The 13,626-nt window shown below is 46.6% G+C and overlaps 2 protein-coding genes and 1 pseudogene across 3 annotated transcripts in view; all 3 read left to right on the top strand.

Moving 5' to 3' along the window:
• The first annotated feature begins 1,452 nt into the window (after nucleotides 1-1,452).
• On the top strand, nucleotides 1,453-4,470 carry Itpripl1 (ITPRIP like 1). Its single transcript, XM_042695399.1, has 3 exons — nucleotides 1,453-1,679; nucleotides 1,865-1,969; nucleotides 2,778-4,470. Exon 3 carries the CDS (start codon nucleotides 2,792-2,794, stop codon nucleotides 4,430-4,432), a length of 1,641 nt encoding a protein of 546 aa, XP_042551333.1. The 5' UTR covers nucleotides 1,453-1,679; nucleotides 1,865-1,969; nucleotides 2,778-2,791; the 3' UTR covers nucleotides 4,433-4,470.
• A 4,618-nt stretch (nucleotides 4,471-9,088) lies between these two features.
• LOC122121379 lies at nucleotides 9,089-9,607 on the top strand (annotated as a pseudogene).
• A 3,610-nt stretch (nucleotides 9,608-13,217) lies between these two features.
• Nucleotides 13,218-13,626, top strand: part of Ncaph (non-SMC condensin I complex subunit H) — a 62,310-nt gene continuing 61,901 nt past the window's right edge. For both annotated transcript variants that reach the window (XM_042695411.1, XM_042695409.1), the window contains exon 1: nucleotides 13,218-13,283. In XM_042695411.1, the coding sequence (XP_042551345.1) occupies nucleotides 13,265-13,283 (19 nt within the window). In that variant the 5' untranslated portion in view covers nucleotides 13,218-13,264. The remainder of the gene's footprint in view (nucleotides 13,284-13,626) is intronic.

Consider the following 13,626-nt stretch of genomic DNA (forward strand, 5'->3'; position numbering starts at 1 on the left):
CTGGGGCCTGGTTTCTTCTTCTTTTTAAAAAAAAAAATTTCTTTTCTGCTTATGTGGTGCTGAGGAATCGAACCCAGGGCCTCATGCATGCATGCAAGGCAAGCACTCTACCACTGAGCCACCTTCTCAGTCCCTTTTTTTTTCTTTTGTCAGTCGTGGGGCTTGAACTCTGGGCCTGGGTGCTGTCCCTCAGCTCTTCAGCTCAAGGCGAGCGCTCTAACACTTGAGCTACAGCGCCACTTCCGGTTTTCTGGCGGTTTATTGGAGATAGGAGTCTCACGGTGTCTCCTGCCCGGGCTGGCTTTGAACCGCGATCCTCAGATCTCAGCCTCCTGAGTAGCTAGGATTACAGACGTGAGCCACCAGTGCCCAGCTTTCTCAGTCCCTTTTTTAAAAAAATTTTTTGTTGTTGTTGGTCATGAGTCTTGAATCCTGGGCCTGGGCGCTGTCCCTCAGCTCTTTAGCTTAAGGCTAGCGCTCTACCACTTGAGTGACAGCGCCAGTACCCGTTTTCTGGTAGTTAATTGGAGGATTACAGATGTGAGTCATGGGCGCCCAGCTTAAAGTACTCTCTTTTATATACTCAGGTAATCAGCAAAGCTGCTTGTAGGTTTAGGATTCTTACTCCTACTTGACCAGTGAATGGCAAGAAAGATCAGAATACTCATTACCTTACTCATATAACTCTAACCCCTCTGTACAGTATTTTTACAATAAAAAATACATACAAAAAGAAAAAAAAAGGTCAGAAGCAGGATTTGTGGTGCTATCTGATCCATTCATAATTCACTTGGAGAAAAGGGCTGGAGAAAGACACCGGAGTCTGGGCATGAAGTAGGAATTATGAGTATATTCAAGATGTTGAAAACAGGGCTGGGAATGTGGCTTAGTGATAGAGGGCTTGCCTTGCTTGCATGAAGCCCTGGGTTCCATTCCTCAGTACCACATAAACAGAAAAGGCCAGAAGTGGTGCTGTGGCTCAAGTGGTAGAGTGCTAGCCTTGAGCTGAAGCAGCTCAGGGACAGTGCCCAGGCCCAGAGTTCAAGCCCCAGGACTGTCAAACCAACCAAACAAACAAAATGATATTGAAAACAGCTCAGTTCCTGCTCTTTGGCTCAGAGCTTGCGGAAAGTGAGACTAGCTTTTCGTGGTCAATTCCTAGTTTGGGTACCATCATCCTCACGCCTGAATTACCCAAGTATTTGTTCTCGTCAAACTGAACTGAGTGAGGCTGACAACACACACTACTACATGCTCTCTTGTGTTTCCCAGGAAGGCCGAGCAGAAGTTCTGATCTCCCCGCAATTTCAAGGCTGCAGGCTGGGGTGGGGGCGCATGTGCAAGAGTCTGGGACGCGGCCCTCCAAGCGGCCCCGCCAGACTTCAGGTGGGAGGAGCCTGAACGGGCTGGGCGGGGCGGGGCGGAGCCCGGAGGGCAGGAGCCGGACAAAGTCCGCCCGCTCAGAGCCGTGCACCGCATGGTGGGGCGTTCCCGGGGCCCAGCGCCCGCACACAGACCACCAGACGCTTGGACAAATATGCTCTGTACCCTAGGGGAGTCGGGGCCGCTTCCGAGGTTGGTCCCGGCGATGAACCGGTAACTCGTATCCCGTCAGGAAGAACGCAGAGGTGGTCAGGCTGTACTGTTTCTTTAAGACCCTGTTCCGGCTGACACAGAGGGTGAGTAACCTGGCCCCAGGTTCTGGGAGAAACCCCCGAGAAGAGGTCGGTCCTTAGTTCGGTCTTGGTAGGTAGAGGAGAATGTAAATCTCTGGGGGAAATAGTAAATGGAGAGGGGCAGAGGGGCAGAGGGGCCTCCACTTTTGAGTCAAAGCCCTGGCCTATAATCTTGTAAATTTTAACAGAGATCCTGGAGCCTGCGGTGACACGAAGCAGGACCAAGTTCTAAAGAGAGGAGGAGAGCCCATCACCTGGCTTCAGTGTTCCCAGGGCGCAGTCCATACATCTCGGTAAGCTCAGACGCTTGAGAACTATTGGGGTGAAGGCCAGAGCTTGGGCTTCAGCGGTGGATGGGGAAGTAGCAGAACCCCCACTGTGGGCTGTCAGATAGTCCCCCGGTAAGCCATCTAAAGGCAGCTTCCTGGACGGAGAGAGAAGTAGAGTTGGACACATGGCAGCCACCTGAGGACCTCGAAGGACACAATACCAAGGAGTGGCAGACACTGTGCCTCACTGGAGCCCACTGGGCAGAGGGGTGTGGCTGAGTGGTTTGATGACATGGGCAAGCAGAATTCTGAGAATTGTGAAGTCACAGAGGAAGTGGGATGCTGTCTTTTGGGGCCTAGGACTGGCTGCTTGGGGACAAGAAAGGGTTGCCCAGGCAGACACAGTGCTTTCTGCCTGTGGAAGGGAGAGCCTCTGGGATCAGCAGGGCATTTCTGGTGCCCAAGGTGGACTGATGAGTCGGGTGAGGCCACCCCACAGTAAGGGTCCCCCGCCCCGTCCTACAGTGGAATAAAAACAGTCCCATGTCTATCCTTTGGAAACCTCAATACCATCCATACCATGTGGAAGGAAAGCAGTAGAAAGACTGAGAGGCACATCCTACTGTCTCCCTTTCCTCCAAATCTCCTTCTAGGCAGACCACATTTGCTCTGTCCAAGGCTAGCTCTGTGAGCTTTCTGTTCCTCCTGAGTAGCTGACGTTCCTCCTGAGTAGCTGACGTTCCTCATTTTGGGCAGGGTTCTGGGGAATATGTGCTGGAGAGCAGATGCATCCAGAAGATCATCACTGATCCCTACTCTCCTACTTCTTCAGATGCAGAGGCCTCCATGGCTGTGATAAGCCTGCTGTTCTTGGCAGTGATGTATGTTGTTCACCACCCCCTCATGGTCAGTGACCGGATGGACCTGGATACACTAGCCAGGAGTCGGCAGCTGGAGAAGCGAATGAGTGAGGAGATGCGGCATTTAGTGACAGAGTTTGAAGAGAGAAAGCGAGCAGCTGAGCAGAAGCAGAGGGCAGAGAATTTCTGGAGAGGAGACACATCCAGTGACCAGTTAGTGCTGGGGAAGAAAGACAGGTGGCCATTTCAGGCTGAAGGCAAGGAGGGTCCTCTGGGCTGGATGCTAGGAAACCTTTGGAATGTTGGCCTCTTTTGCCTTTTTCTCATCTTTGAGCTCCTGAGACAGAACATGCAACACGAGCCGGGCTTTGAGTCCAGCAGTGATGATGAAGAAGAGGAAGTCCGTATTGTGCCAGTCACCACTTACAACTGGCTCACTGACTTCCCCTCCCAGGAGGCCCTGGAATCGTTTTACAAACACTATGTCCAAAATGCCATTCGTGACTTGCCTTGCACCTGTGAGTTTGTGGAGAGCTTTGTGGATGATCTCATTGAGGCCTGCCGGGTACTCACTCGCCAGGAGGCTCACCCCCAATTGGAGGACTGCCTGGGCATTGGGGCTGCCTTTGAGAAGTGGGGAACCCTCCATGAGACCCAGAAATTTGATATCCTGGTGCCTATTGTTCCGCCACAGGGCATGACGTTCATCTTGGAGATGAGAGACCCAGCTCTTGGCCACCGCTGTGGTTGTGTGCGGTTAGAGTCGGAATGTATGTGCAAGCGAGAGAAGGTCCTGGGGGATGTGTTGTGCCTGGTGCACCACCACAAGGACCATCCGCTCTCCTTGGGCAAGAGTGCCAGCTCTATCAAAGCTGCTTTCTGCACAGGTTTCCACTTGGATGTGCGTAAGACTGTGCAGTGGTTCCGGAACATGCTGGGCAATGCTTGGGCCTTGGTGGCCCATAAGTATGACTTTAAGCTCAGTCTCCCACCATCTTCTACCTCCTGCAAGCTCAGGTTGGATTACCGCTCAGGCCGCTTTCTGTTAATCAACTTGGTCCTGGGGGTGCAGCGGGAAGATACCTTGGTCTACCTGGTGAGTCAGGCCTCTGAGCAAGAACAGCTCACTAGCGTGGACTGGCCTGAGTCTGTTGCAGCCTGTGAACACTTGTTCCTGAAGCTGGTAGGGCGCTTTGCTCCCGAGAACACATGCCATCTCAAGTGCCTCCAAATCATTTTGAGTCTCTGGGACCACCAGAGCCTTCCCACTGGGGCATCCTGCCCCATCCTTACCTCCTATCACTTCAAAACAGCCCTCATGCACCTGTTGCTACGGCTGCCCCTAGCAGACTGGCAGCATAACAAACTCTCGCAGAGGCTCCAGGACCTCCTCTGGTTTTTGGGCCGTGGTATCCAGCAAAGGTCTCTCCAACATTTCCTCATTGGCAACACCTTCCTGCCCCTGACTATCCCAATCCCTAAGTCATTTCGGGATGCTGAGCCTGTCAATCTCTTCCAACACCTTGTGCTAAATCCTGTGGCACACTCACAGGCAGTGGAGGAATTCCACAACCTTCTAACCCAGGTGAAAACTCTGCCCTGTGCCCCACTGGTTGGAGCACTTTAATATAAAGGCCATTAAAAAAATGGGAGAAGGTATTCTGATTCCTCAGGCTGCAAAAGAGTTTATTTTTCACACCTATCAGTGGTATTATGTGACCTTCACTTTGCCAGTAGGAGCTATAGTAGAGTTAGAGAAGTGAGATGGTCGAGAGGCTGGATGCAGCTTTAAAACCTAGGGTGGGGCTGAGGTTTTTTTCCTTTGTCTTAACTTTGACCTTGCCCCAAAGACACCCCAGGGAAACAGTTGTTATGGGAGTATCTTGCTGTTTAGAAGCTGAGATCCTAAGAAGTTGTGTTTCTCTATCAACACTGGAAGCAGAAGAGAACCCGAGAATACCTCTGTTCCAGTTTACTCCTTGTATGTGAATGAGTTTCTTTGTGAATTGGTTTTCTTGTTGAACGGTTAGTTTAAATACCATCCAAACTGATGGCGCTTCACTCCATCTCAAATACTGTGAAGGCAACTTCTCTCATACTGTGAAGGCAACTTCTCATACTTTAGGATCTAATTATTCACACCTTCACTGTTTCAAAATATAACCAACAATGTTTATTTTCCATTTTTTGTTGTTGTTGGTCATGGGGCTTGAACTCAGGGCCTGGGCTCTGTCCTTGAGCTCTTTTGCTCAAGGCTAGCACTTTACCAAAGAACATGCCACTTCTTTTGGTTTTCTAGTGGTTAATTGGAGATAAGAGTTTGTACAGACTTTCCTGCCCAGGCTGGTGTTGAGCCGTGATCCTCAGATCTCAGCCTCCTGAGTAGCTAGGGTTATAATCATGAGCCACTGGCGCCTGGCTTCATTTTCTTAATTAGTCCTACTTTCATATGACCCAGCTATTTTGGGGCATCTGAGAAAAGTCTCAGTATTCTCCAAATACTTGTTAGCATCGATTCACAAGCATTAAGTCAAAGGGTGCCTGTGCCATAATTGAGATAACCAATTTCCTGTAATTCATGAGATAGCCAACAACTGATGACCTGTTTCAGTGCCTAGAAGTATCATTATAAAGCCCTTCATGAGAAAAATCTTTGTGAGGACTCTAGATAATAGTTACTTTGTTTCTGAGGGGGAGCCCTAGTTTGTTAAATGAAAAGTTTAGCTACCATATGTAGCCATGCGTTTCTGGTAATGCCTTTGAATTCCCTTTTCAAAAATGACAAAGGGATTACTTGAACTATGCTTGTGAAAAATCAGTCATAATAATCCAGGCCCATTGCCAGAGCTGGACCATATAACAGGACTGTAAAGCAGTTCAACTCTTAAGAGTCCTGATTCCAGAGATAGGTATATTTTCCCCTTCTCTCAAAACTTTGAGCACTCTGAGGAGTGTTAAGATAGTTGTGGGTGTGGTTGTTTCTGGAAACATCAGTGTTCCTATCCTGCATTACCAGGAAGAGCTGCTGAGGAGGAGCTGTTGGCTCTGAATTTGACTTGACCTGGGGATGGTGAGGGGTCACATGCCTTTAGGGTTTTTGTAGTAGAACTCACACTTTTCACTCAGGAAAAAAAATGAAGTATTTCATAAAAAATATTTGGAAATCTTGCTGCACTGAAGCTACTGCTTCTTTCAAGGTGAGAGGCAATGGTTTTATGCTGATGGGCTTTCAGTTTTTAAAATATCCATATATATTTTTTGTTTAGTAAATCATTTTCTGGCATCTTAATTTCCAATCAATAAAGGAGGTTATTTTCTGTATAAATTGGAATCTTTGTAGTAAAACACTGAAGGTAAGTATTCTCAAATGCTTGTTCCCAAGAAGTTCATGTTACCCTGACAGCTCCATCCAGTTTATCCTGGTGTTTCTCAATGTCCCTTAAACCAGTCTTCCCTGTGGTTTCCCAGTGGCAAGGCCAGCATCCAGGAAAGAAAAATTCAAAATGTTAGGGAACTTTTAGGCCCATGATGCTCAAACCAAAATAATAACTAAGTCAAAAGATTTTAATGGTTTCAAACAAGTGCTAAAAGTCTGTTCAGGTACAAAGAAGGGAACAGGATTTCTTGTCTAGTAGAAAACATGAAGTTATGAGTGGGTAGAAGATTACAAAGAGAAGAGTCAGCTTGGGTGGGGCAGAAGGTACAAGAAAGAGTACAGGAAAAAAAATCAAAACAAGTAGTAATGGAAAGAACAGACCTACAGTGCTCTGGGAATACTCTCACAAAAGGGAAACCTCTTCAGATAGGAAGTTAACCTTTATTCTGAAACAAAACCTGATGAGCCCCCAGGATGTAACATAGTGTTCTAGTAATGGGAATACTTAGAATTCACTGAGCATTGCCAATGGGGGTTGGCATCGTTCTAACTGCTTTACATCTGACAATTCATTTAATAATCACACGACAGCTTCACCAATCAGATCTTTTATCCTCTCTATTTTACATATAAGGAAACAGGCATAGAAAGGGCATACAGAACTACTAAATCGGAAAGCCTGGAAAAAGTACTTGTACCAGCAACTTGTCAGTATAGTCTTTAAACAACATTTAGGGGTAAAAGTGCTGTGAAAAGCAAAAGACACTGTATTTTAAGATATGGGATGTATTTTGGGGGGGAGGCAAAAGAGAGGGGGAATTCTAGAAGACAGAAATTGTTGGTTCTTAGCCCAGTATTTAGGAGGTCAAGAATTTCCTATCACATACAAAAATTAAAAGCATTTTCTTAAAGGCCAAAATGAATGCAAAGACATTTCAACTACGTGTTGTTCCAGTGACTTGGTGGTTTATATCAGGAATACATTATGACAAGCCAGCTGCCGGCTGGAAGGTCAGAGTAAATTTAAAGACAGACGGTTGCTTGTTCAGGTAGCCAGTTAACTCGATTATTCATCTCCTAAACTAAAGCTATTCCCTCTGTTCAGGAGAAGTAGAATCTGAAGGAGTACAATGTCGAAGTGATAGTTCCAGTATGGCTTTTTTGGAAGCCTAGGAATGGGGAGGGGCCCTACCACTTTTTTACAAACAGGAATTGAGCTTTGAATGCCACTGATATCACTGATAAATCATTCAATCTTTTGGCACTCGCAGTAGCTTAAACTCTGAAACAAAGATAGCATTCAGAACAGGACGTGAAAAACCTGTCTGCACTAGGAATGCCTAGCCCACAGACACTGGAGATGGAGCTGGCTCTGCCTCACTGCACACACAGGAGCCCTGCAGTCAGCCCATTTCTGTCACAGAACATCAGCTAGTGGGTCACTAGCAGCTTTCTGCCAGGGGTTCCAAGTTCTTTAAGGGCTCCCAACTCACTGTCATCTAGTATCCTCCCAATCCTTGTCATCCTTAGTGAAAGCAAACATGGAAGCCTGAAGAGCATACCTGTTCCCACTTTCTTCAAGTGAATTCAACAAGCAGGGCCCCAGTGGCTCACACCTGTCATCCTATAAATTTAGGAGGCTGAGATCTGAGGATCAAGGCTCAAATCCCGCCTGGGAAGAAAAGTGTGAAACTCTTCTCCAATAAACTAGCAAAAAACCAGAAGTAGAGGTATGGCTCAACTGGTAGAGTGCCAGGCAGCCTTTTTCCCTTAGCAAAAAAGTTAAGGGTAAAAGGCCCTGAGGGGCTGGGAAGGTGGCTCAGTGGTAGAGCGCTTGCCTTGCATGCCTGAGGCCCTGGGTTCGATTCCTCAGCACCACATAAGCAAAAAGAAAAAAGCCGGAAGTGGCGCTGTGGCTCAAGTGGTAGAATGCTAGCCTTGAGCTGAAGAGCTGAGGGACAGCGCCCAAGCCCAGAGTTCAGACCCCATGACCGGACCCAAAAAAAAAAAGGCCCTGAGTTCAAGCCCCAGTACACACACACACCACACACACACACACACACACACACACACACACACACACACACATGATTAATCTTGGGATCCTAGTATATACTGAGTATACCACATGCTCATAGGGAATTTAATATGTTTCCTAATTCTATATAAAGCTCAGTGAAGATGATACTGCCATTCTTATTTTACAATGGGAGAGAAAATGAGGTCCAGGGGATTTAACATTTGGAATCCAGGATTTTTAAATTTTTTTTATTGTGGTAGGTGGAGAGAAGACTGAAGGTTGAACCCAGGGCCTCAGTCCAAAATTTAATGTCTTCCCACTTTGCTAATTCAATACAAACTTAAACACTTGTTAGCCTAGCATTAGGGCATGAGAAATCTATGGTAGCAGAGACAGCTTTGTCTTCACGGAGTTGACAGTTTGGAAGGGAGAGACATACCAGCACATGTAAAACTGCAATACAGATACACCTTCACTCAGAAGCCTTAAGTCAGAATATAGAAACCTTCAGTTAGAAGAGTTGAGTATATCAAGAAAGTGACAGAAGTGGGAACCTGAAAAGCTGGGTGACGAAGATGAAGATGAAGAAGGTCCTAGGTAGAAGAGAGCAGACGTGTAGAGGCCCTCTGGTGGGAGCGAGATGGTGAAAGCAAGTCTGAAAGAAGGCCCAGGCAAATGAAAGGTGGGAAGCAAAAGGAGGCAAGGTACAGATGAGGCTCATCAAGTTATGGGGACCAGACACCACAAAACCTTGTAGGCCCCTGGAGAAGTCCTCAGGATTCAGCTTTTGGTGCATTAGACATAAGAGTTGCCTGATGTGCAGGTTTGGATCGAGAGTGAGATGAACCTGGGGCCATGAGAGATGAAATGATGAACTTGAGTCACACAGCTAATTAAGTAGTAGAGCTGGGGTTAGAGCTCAGGCTTCCTGCCTTCCAAGATTGTTAAAATGAGTCTACAAAGCTGGGCACAGGTGGCTCACACCTGTAATCCTAGCTACTCAGAAGACTGAGATCTGAAGATTGCAGTTCAAAGCCAGCCCAGGCAGGATGGCCCAGAAAAAGCCAGAAGTGGCTCAAGTGGTAGAGGGCTAGCCTGGTGCACAAAGAGGCTCAGGGACAGCACCCAGGCCTTGAGTTCAAGCCCAAAACTGAGGGAAAAAAAAGTGAGTCTACAGAAGCAAACCTCTAATGACTTCTTAATGCTAATTATCAGATGGACACATAGTAAAATTAAATTCTAGAGTAGATTATTGAGGGGTCCTGGCTTGTCTGGAGGGCTACATGAACACAGCTGTGGAGAAGACAGAGAACTATGTAAATGGATAGCTGGAGAGTAAGTACAAGGATGCATTTATCTGAGGAAACAATATGTTGTACATCAGTACCCAGTAGAGAAGGATATGAAAACACTCAGGAAGCAGTTCATTTCATATTTAGACATTTTCTTTGTTTTTTTTTGGGGGGTCCAGTTGTGGGGCCTGAACTCTGGGCCTGGGCGCTGTCTCTCAGCTCTTCAGCTCAAGGCTAGCGCTCTACCACTTGAGCCACAGCGCCACTTCCGGCTTTTTTCTTTTTTGCTTATGTGGTGCTGGGGAATCGAACCCAGGGCCTCATGCATGCAAGCCAAGAGCTCTACCACTGAGCCACCTTCCCAGCCCATATTTAGACATTTTTAATGAAATGTGTTTTTATTGTTTTTGTGATATAATTTGTCCAGTTTGATCATCTTTCATGAGTAAGATAGATGTATAAAATTTGACTGAGTTGTAAAGAGTTTCTCATTTAAGTTTCATTTTCTTTTATGTGTGTCAATATAGAAAATGCTAAAAGAAAGAAATAATTCTGGGCTGGGAAGGTGGCTCAGTGGAAGAGTGCTTGCCTCATATGCATGAGGACCTGGGTTCGATTCCTCAGCACCACATAAACAGAAAAAGCCAGAAGTGGTGCTGTGGCTCAAGTGGTAGAGCACTAGCCTTGAGTTGAAGAACTGAGGGACAGCGCCCAGGCTGAGTTCAAGCCACATGACAAAAAAAAAAAAAAGTCTCCAGGACAATGGAACTTTTGAAGGGTTTAGACTTCAGAGAGGAAGTGGTGGGGACAAGTAGGAATGACAGACCAGATTTACACTTGACAAACACCATTATGGGCTCAAGGGGGATGATCAGACCAACAAGAAGGTGGATGGAAAGGAGAATGGCCTGCCAACAAGAAGGTGGATGGAAAGGAGAATGGCCTGCATTGAAATGATTAGGAGGCAAAAAACTGGATAATGGTGTGATGGTGTGTGCGTGTGTGTGTGTGTGTGTGTGTGTGTGTGTGTGTGTGTGTGCATGTAAGAAACATCCAACTGCTTGGTACTGATGTGAGTTTCTGGTGACTAGCAGCATTTCTTAAGATGAAGGACACTGTAAATTCCTTTTCTTTCCTTTATCCCACTTTTCCTTGTTGGAAAGATATGAAGGTGGTCACTTGGAAAAAATAATGTATTCATGGGCTGGGAATGTGGTAGAGTGCTTGCCTCACATGCATGAAGCCCTGGGTTCGATTCCTCAGTACCACATATTCAGAAAAAGCTGGAAGTGGTGCTGCGGCTCAAGTGGTTGAATGTTATCCTTGAGCAAAAGAAGCTCAAGGCCAAGTTCAAGCCCCAGGACTGGCAAAAAAAAAAAATGCATTCCAAAAAGTTAAACCAGGTATTGATGGCTCATGCCTATAATCCTAGCTACTCAGGAGGCTGAGATCTGAGGATGTTGGTTCAAAAACCAGCCAGGGCAGGAAAGTCCGTGAGACTCTTATCTCAATGAACCATCAGCAAACTGGATGTGGCACTGTGGCTCAAATGGGTAGAGTGCTTGCCTTGAGCTGAAGAGCTCATGAGCAGTTACAGACCCAGAATTCAAACCCCACAACCACAACAAACAAAAACAAAAAACCACAAACCCCCCCAGCTTTTACAACATCTTAATAGTAACAATAAGTTTTTTAAAAAGTAATTTTTTTTTTTGGTTGGTCGTGGGGTCTGAATTCTGGGCCTGGGCGCTGTCCTTCAGCTCTTCAGCTCAAAGCTAGGGCTCTACCACTTGAGCCACAGCGCCACTTCTGGCTTTTTCTGCTATGTGGTACTGAGGAATCAAACCCAGGGCCTCGTTCATGCAAGGCAACCACTCTACCACAGAGCCACCTTCCCAGCCCTAAAAAGTAAATTTTTAACAAAGGGCAAGGCTTTCAGTTGCCAAAACAACTGAAGGAGCACTGCTGTAAATTAGTGGTCAGGTGGAATCAGGGATGCTGAACAGTCCTGCAGTGAGAAGTCCTCCTTTCCCCCATTTAGAATTGCTACACTGAGTTGGGGGGGGGGGGGGGGGAAAGGCAGGTGGCTCACATTTATAATCCTAGCTACTTGAGAGGCAGAGATTATGAGGATTGAGATTCCAACCCAGGGAAAGAAGTCTGCAAGAACCCCTCTGAATAGAGGGAAGCTGGAGGGGATGGCATGAGTCTGTAATCCCAGCAACTATGGAAAACCAAAAGTTGGCAGATTGTGGACTTAGGTACTCCAAATGACACTCCTATCTCAGAAACAACCAGAAAAACAACAACAACAAAACAGAGCTGGATACATAGCTCAGCAGTATTCAGCCAAAGCATAAAGCTGACTTCAAATACCATAAGGCCAAAAAACTGTTTCATTCTGAAATTAAAAGATATTTTAGGGATAGTTAAGGTAACTGTCCTGGCCTTCCCTCACCTCACATAATACCATTTGTGGGGTCAGGTGTTGTTGAATGGATACAGCATTTTACACTGCTCACTTTTTTTTTTTTTTTTTTTTTTGCTGTTCTTGGGACTTGAACTCAGGGCCTGAGTGATGTCTTTTAGCTTTTTTTTTTTTTAAATTTAATTTTAAATTTAATTTTAAAGGTGTTTTCAGAGGGGTTACAGTTACATATGTAAGATAATGAGTACATTTCTTGTCAAATACTGTTACCCTCCCTAGTTTTCTCCCACTTTCCCTCCTTTAGCTTTTTTGCTCCAGGCAGGCACTCTCCCACCACTTGAAGCACACCTCCACTTCTTACACCTCCACTTTTTACGATTCACTGAAGATAAGTCTCATGGATGTTCCTATATAGTCTGGCTTCAAACTTTAATCCTAAATCTCAGCCTCTTGAGTTCCTGAGTAGTTAGTATTGCATACTAACCATAAACTCTAGCATGGAGGTTGGAGGTACTTTTTCCTTTTTTTTTTTTCTTTAAAAGATGGTGATGAAAAGCTGGGCACCAGTGGCTCTTGCCTGTAATCCTAGCTACTCAAGAGATCTAGGGATAGCAGTTTGAAGCCAGATTGTGCAGGAAAGTCTGTGAGGCTATTATCTCCAATTAACTACCAGAAAAGTCAGATGTGGAGCTGTGCTACAGTGGTAGAGTGCTAGCTCAAAAGCAGCCCAGGGACAGAATCCAGGCCCTGAATTCACACCTCTGGACCAGCATACACATAAAAAAGGTAGTAATGGTTTTCAGAAAGCTTTTCATAAGAATGTGGATAGGAACAATGACCTTTATTATTTAAAAATATATTATTATGTATATATACATCATATATATTCACTTATACATCATATATATATATATGCACACACATACATCATATATCTTACACATACTGTTTTGCATCCGTTCTCCCCCGCTTGGACCACATCTCATCACGGTGTCAGGACCCTCTCACCTCGGTCCCACATCCATCCATCCTTAGGTCAACTGAGGAAATGAACCTCGTTTCCTCAGTAATTTCCTTCCCCATTAGAAAACAAATTGCAGGAAAGCAAAAGTCCTAGCTCGCCCTGTTCCAGGATGCTCACAAACCAGGTAAGGCTCAGCCAGGGACGGTTAAGTGCAGGATGACTTAAAATCTGCTCGGCCAGATGCTTCGGTGGCGGATAGAGACATTCTGCGCAGGCGCGAATTTGGCCCCGCCTTCGGGTGACGTTACACAGCCGTTACCGCGCTGTGGCGTCTTGACGCGCGCAATTTAAAACCAGCTCTTGAGCCGCGGAAGGCAAGATGGGTCCCCCAGGCACTGGTGAGGCCGGGTTGGAGGGAGTTGCGGCGTTCAGGTGGAGACTTCGAGTGGTGCTCTGGCTGGATGGCTAGCAGTAGAGCCTGGGAGGGGAGTGCGCGCATGCTCATCCCGGTTCTCGGTGCGCCAGCAGCGGGCAGGCGCACGTGTGTGGGAGCGCCGGCCGGACCCCGGCCTCAGGGCGGGCGGGAAGGCGCGGCCGGGAGGGACGCCCATCAGGATGCATCTCCTCCGGCGTCTGTTCCGGCTCTCCGAGAGCTCGGATCAGCTCCACTCGGTACACTTTGCTCGATTTCTGTTCGCAAAGGAAACTTTGTGTTGTTGTTTGGTTTTGTTTTTGCTCTTC

This window comes from Dipodomys spectabilis, unplaced genomic scaffold, assembly GCF_019054845.1.
Source record: "Dipodomys spectabilis isolate Male_0828 unplaced genomic scaffold, ASM1905484v1 ptg000187l, whole genome shotgun sequence".
In the NCBI taxonomy this organism is placed as follows: Eukaryota; Metazoa; Chordata; class Mammalia; order Rodentia; family Heteromyidae; genus Dipodomys; species Dipodomys spectabilis.

What these genes read in the sequence shown, in the direction of transcription:
- Itpripl1 (XM_042695399.1), top strand. Translation starts at nt 2,792, where the DNA reads ATGGCTGTGATAAGCCTGCTGTTCTTGGCAGTGATGTATGTTGTTCAC.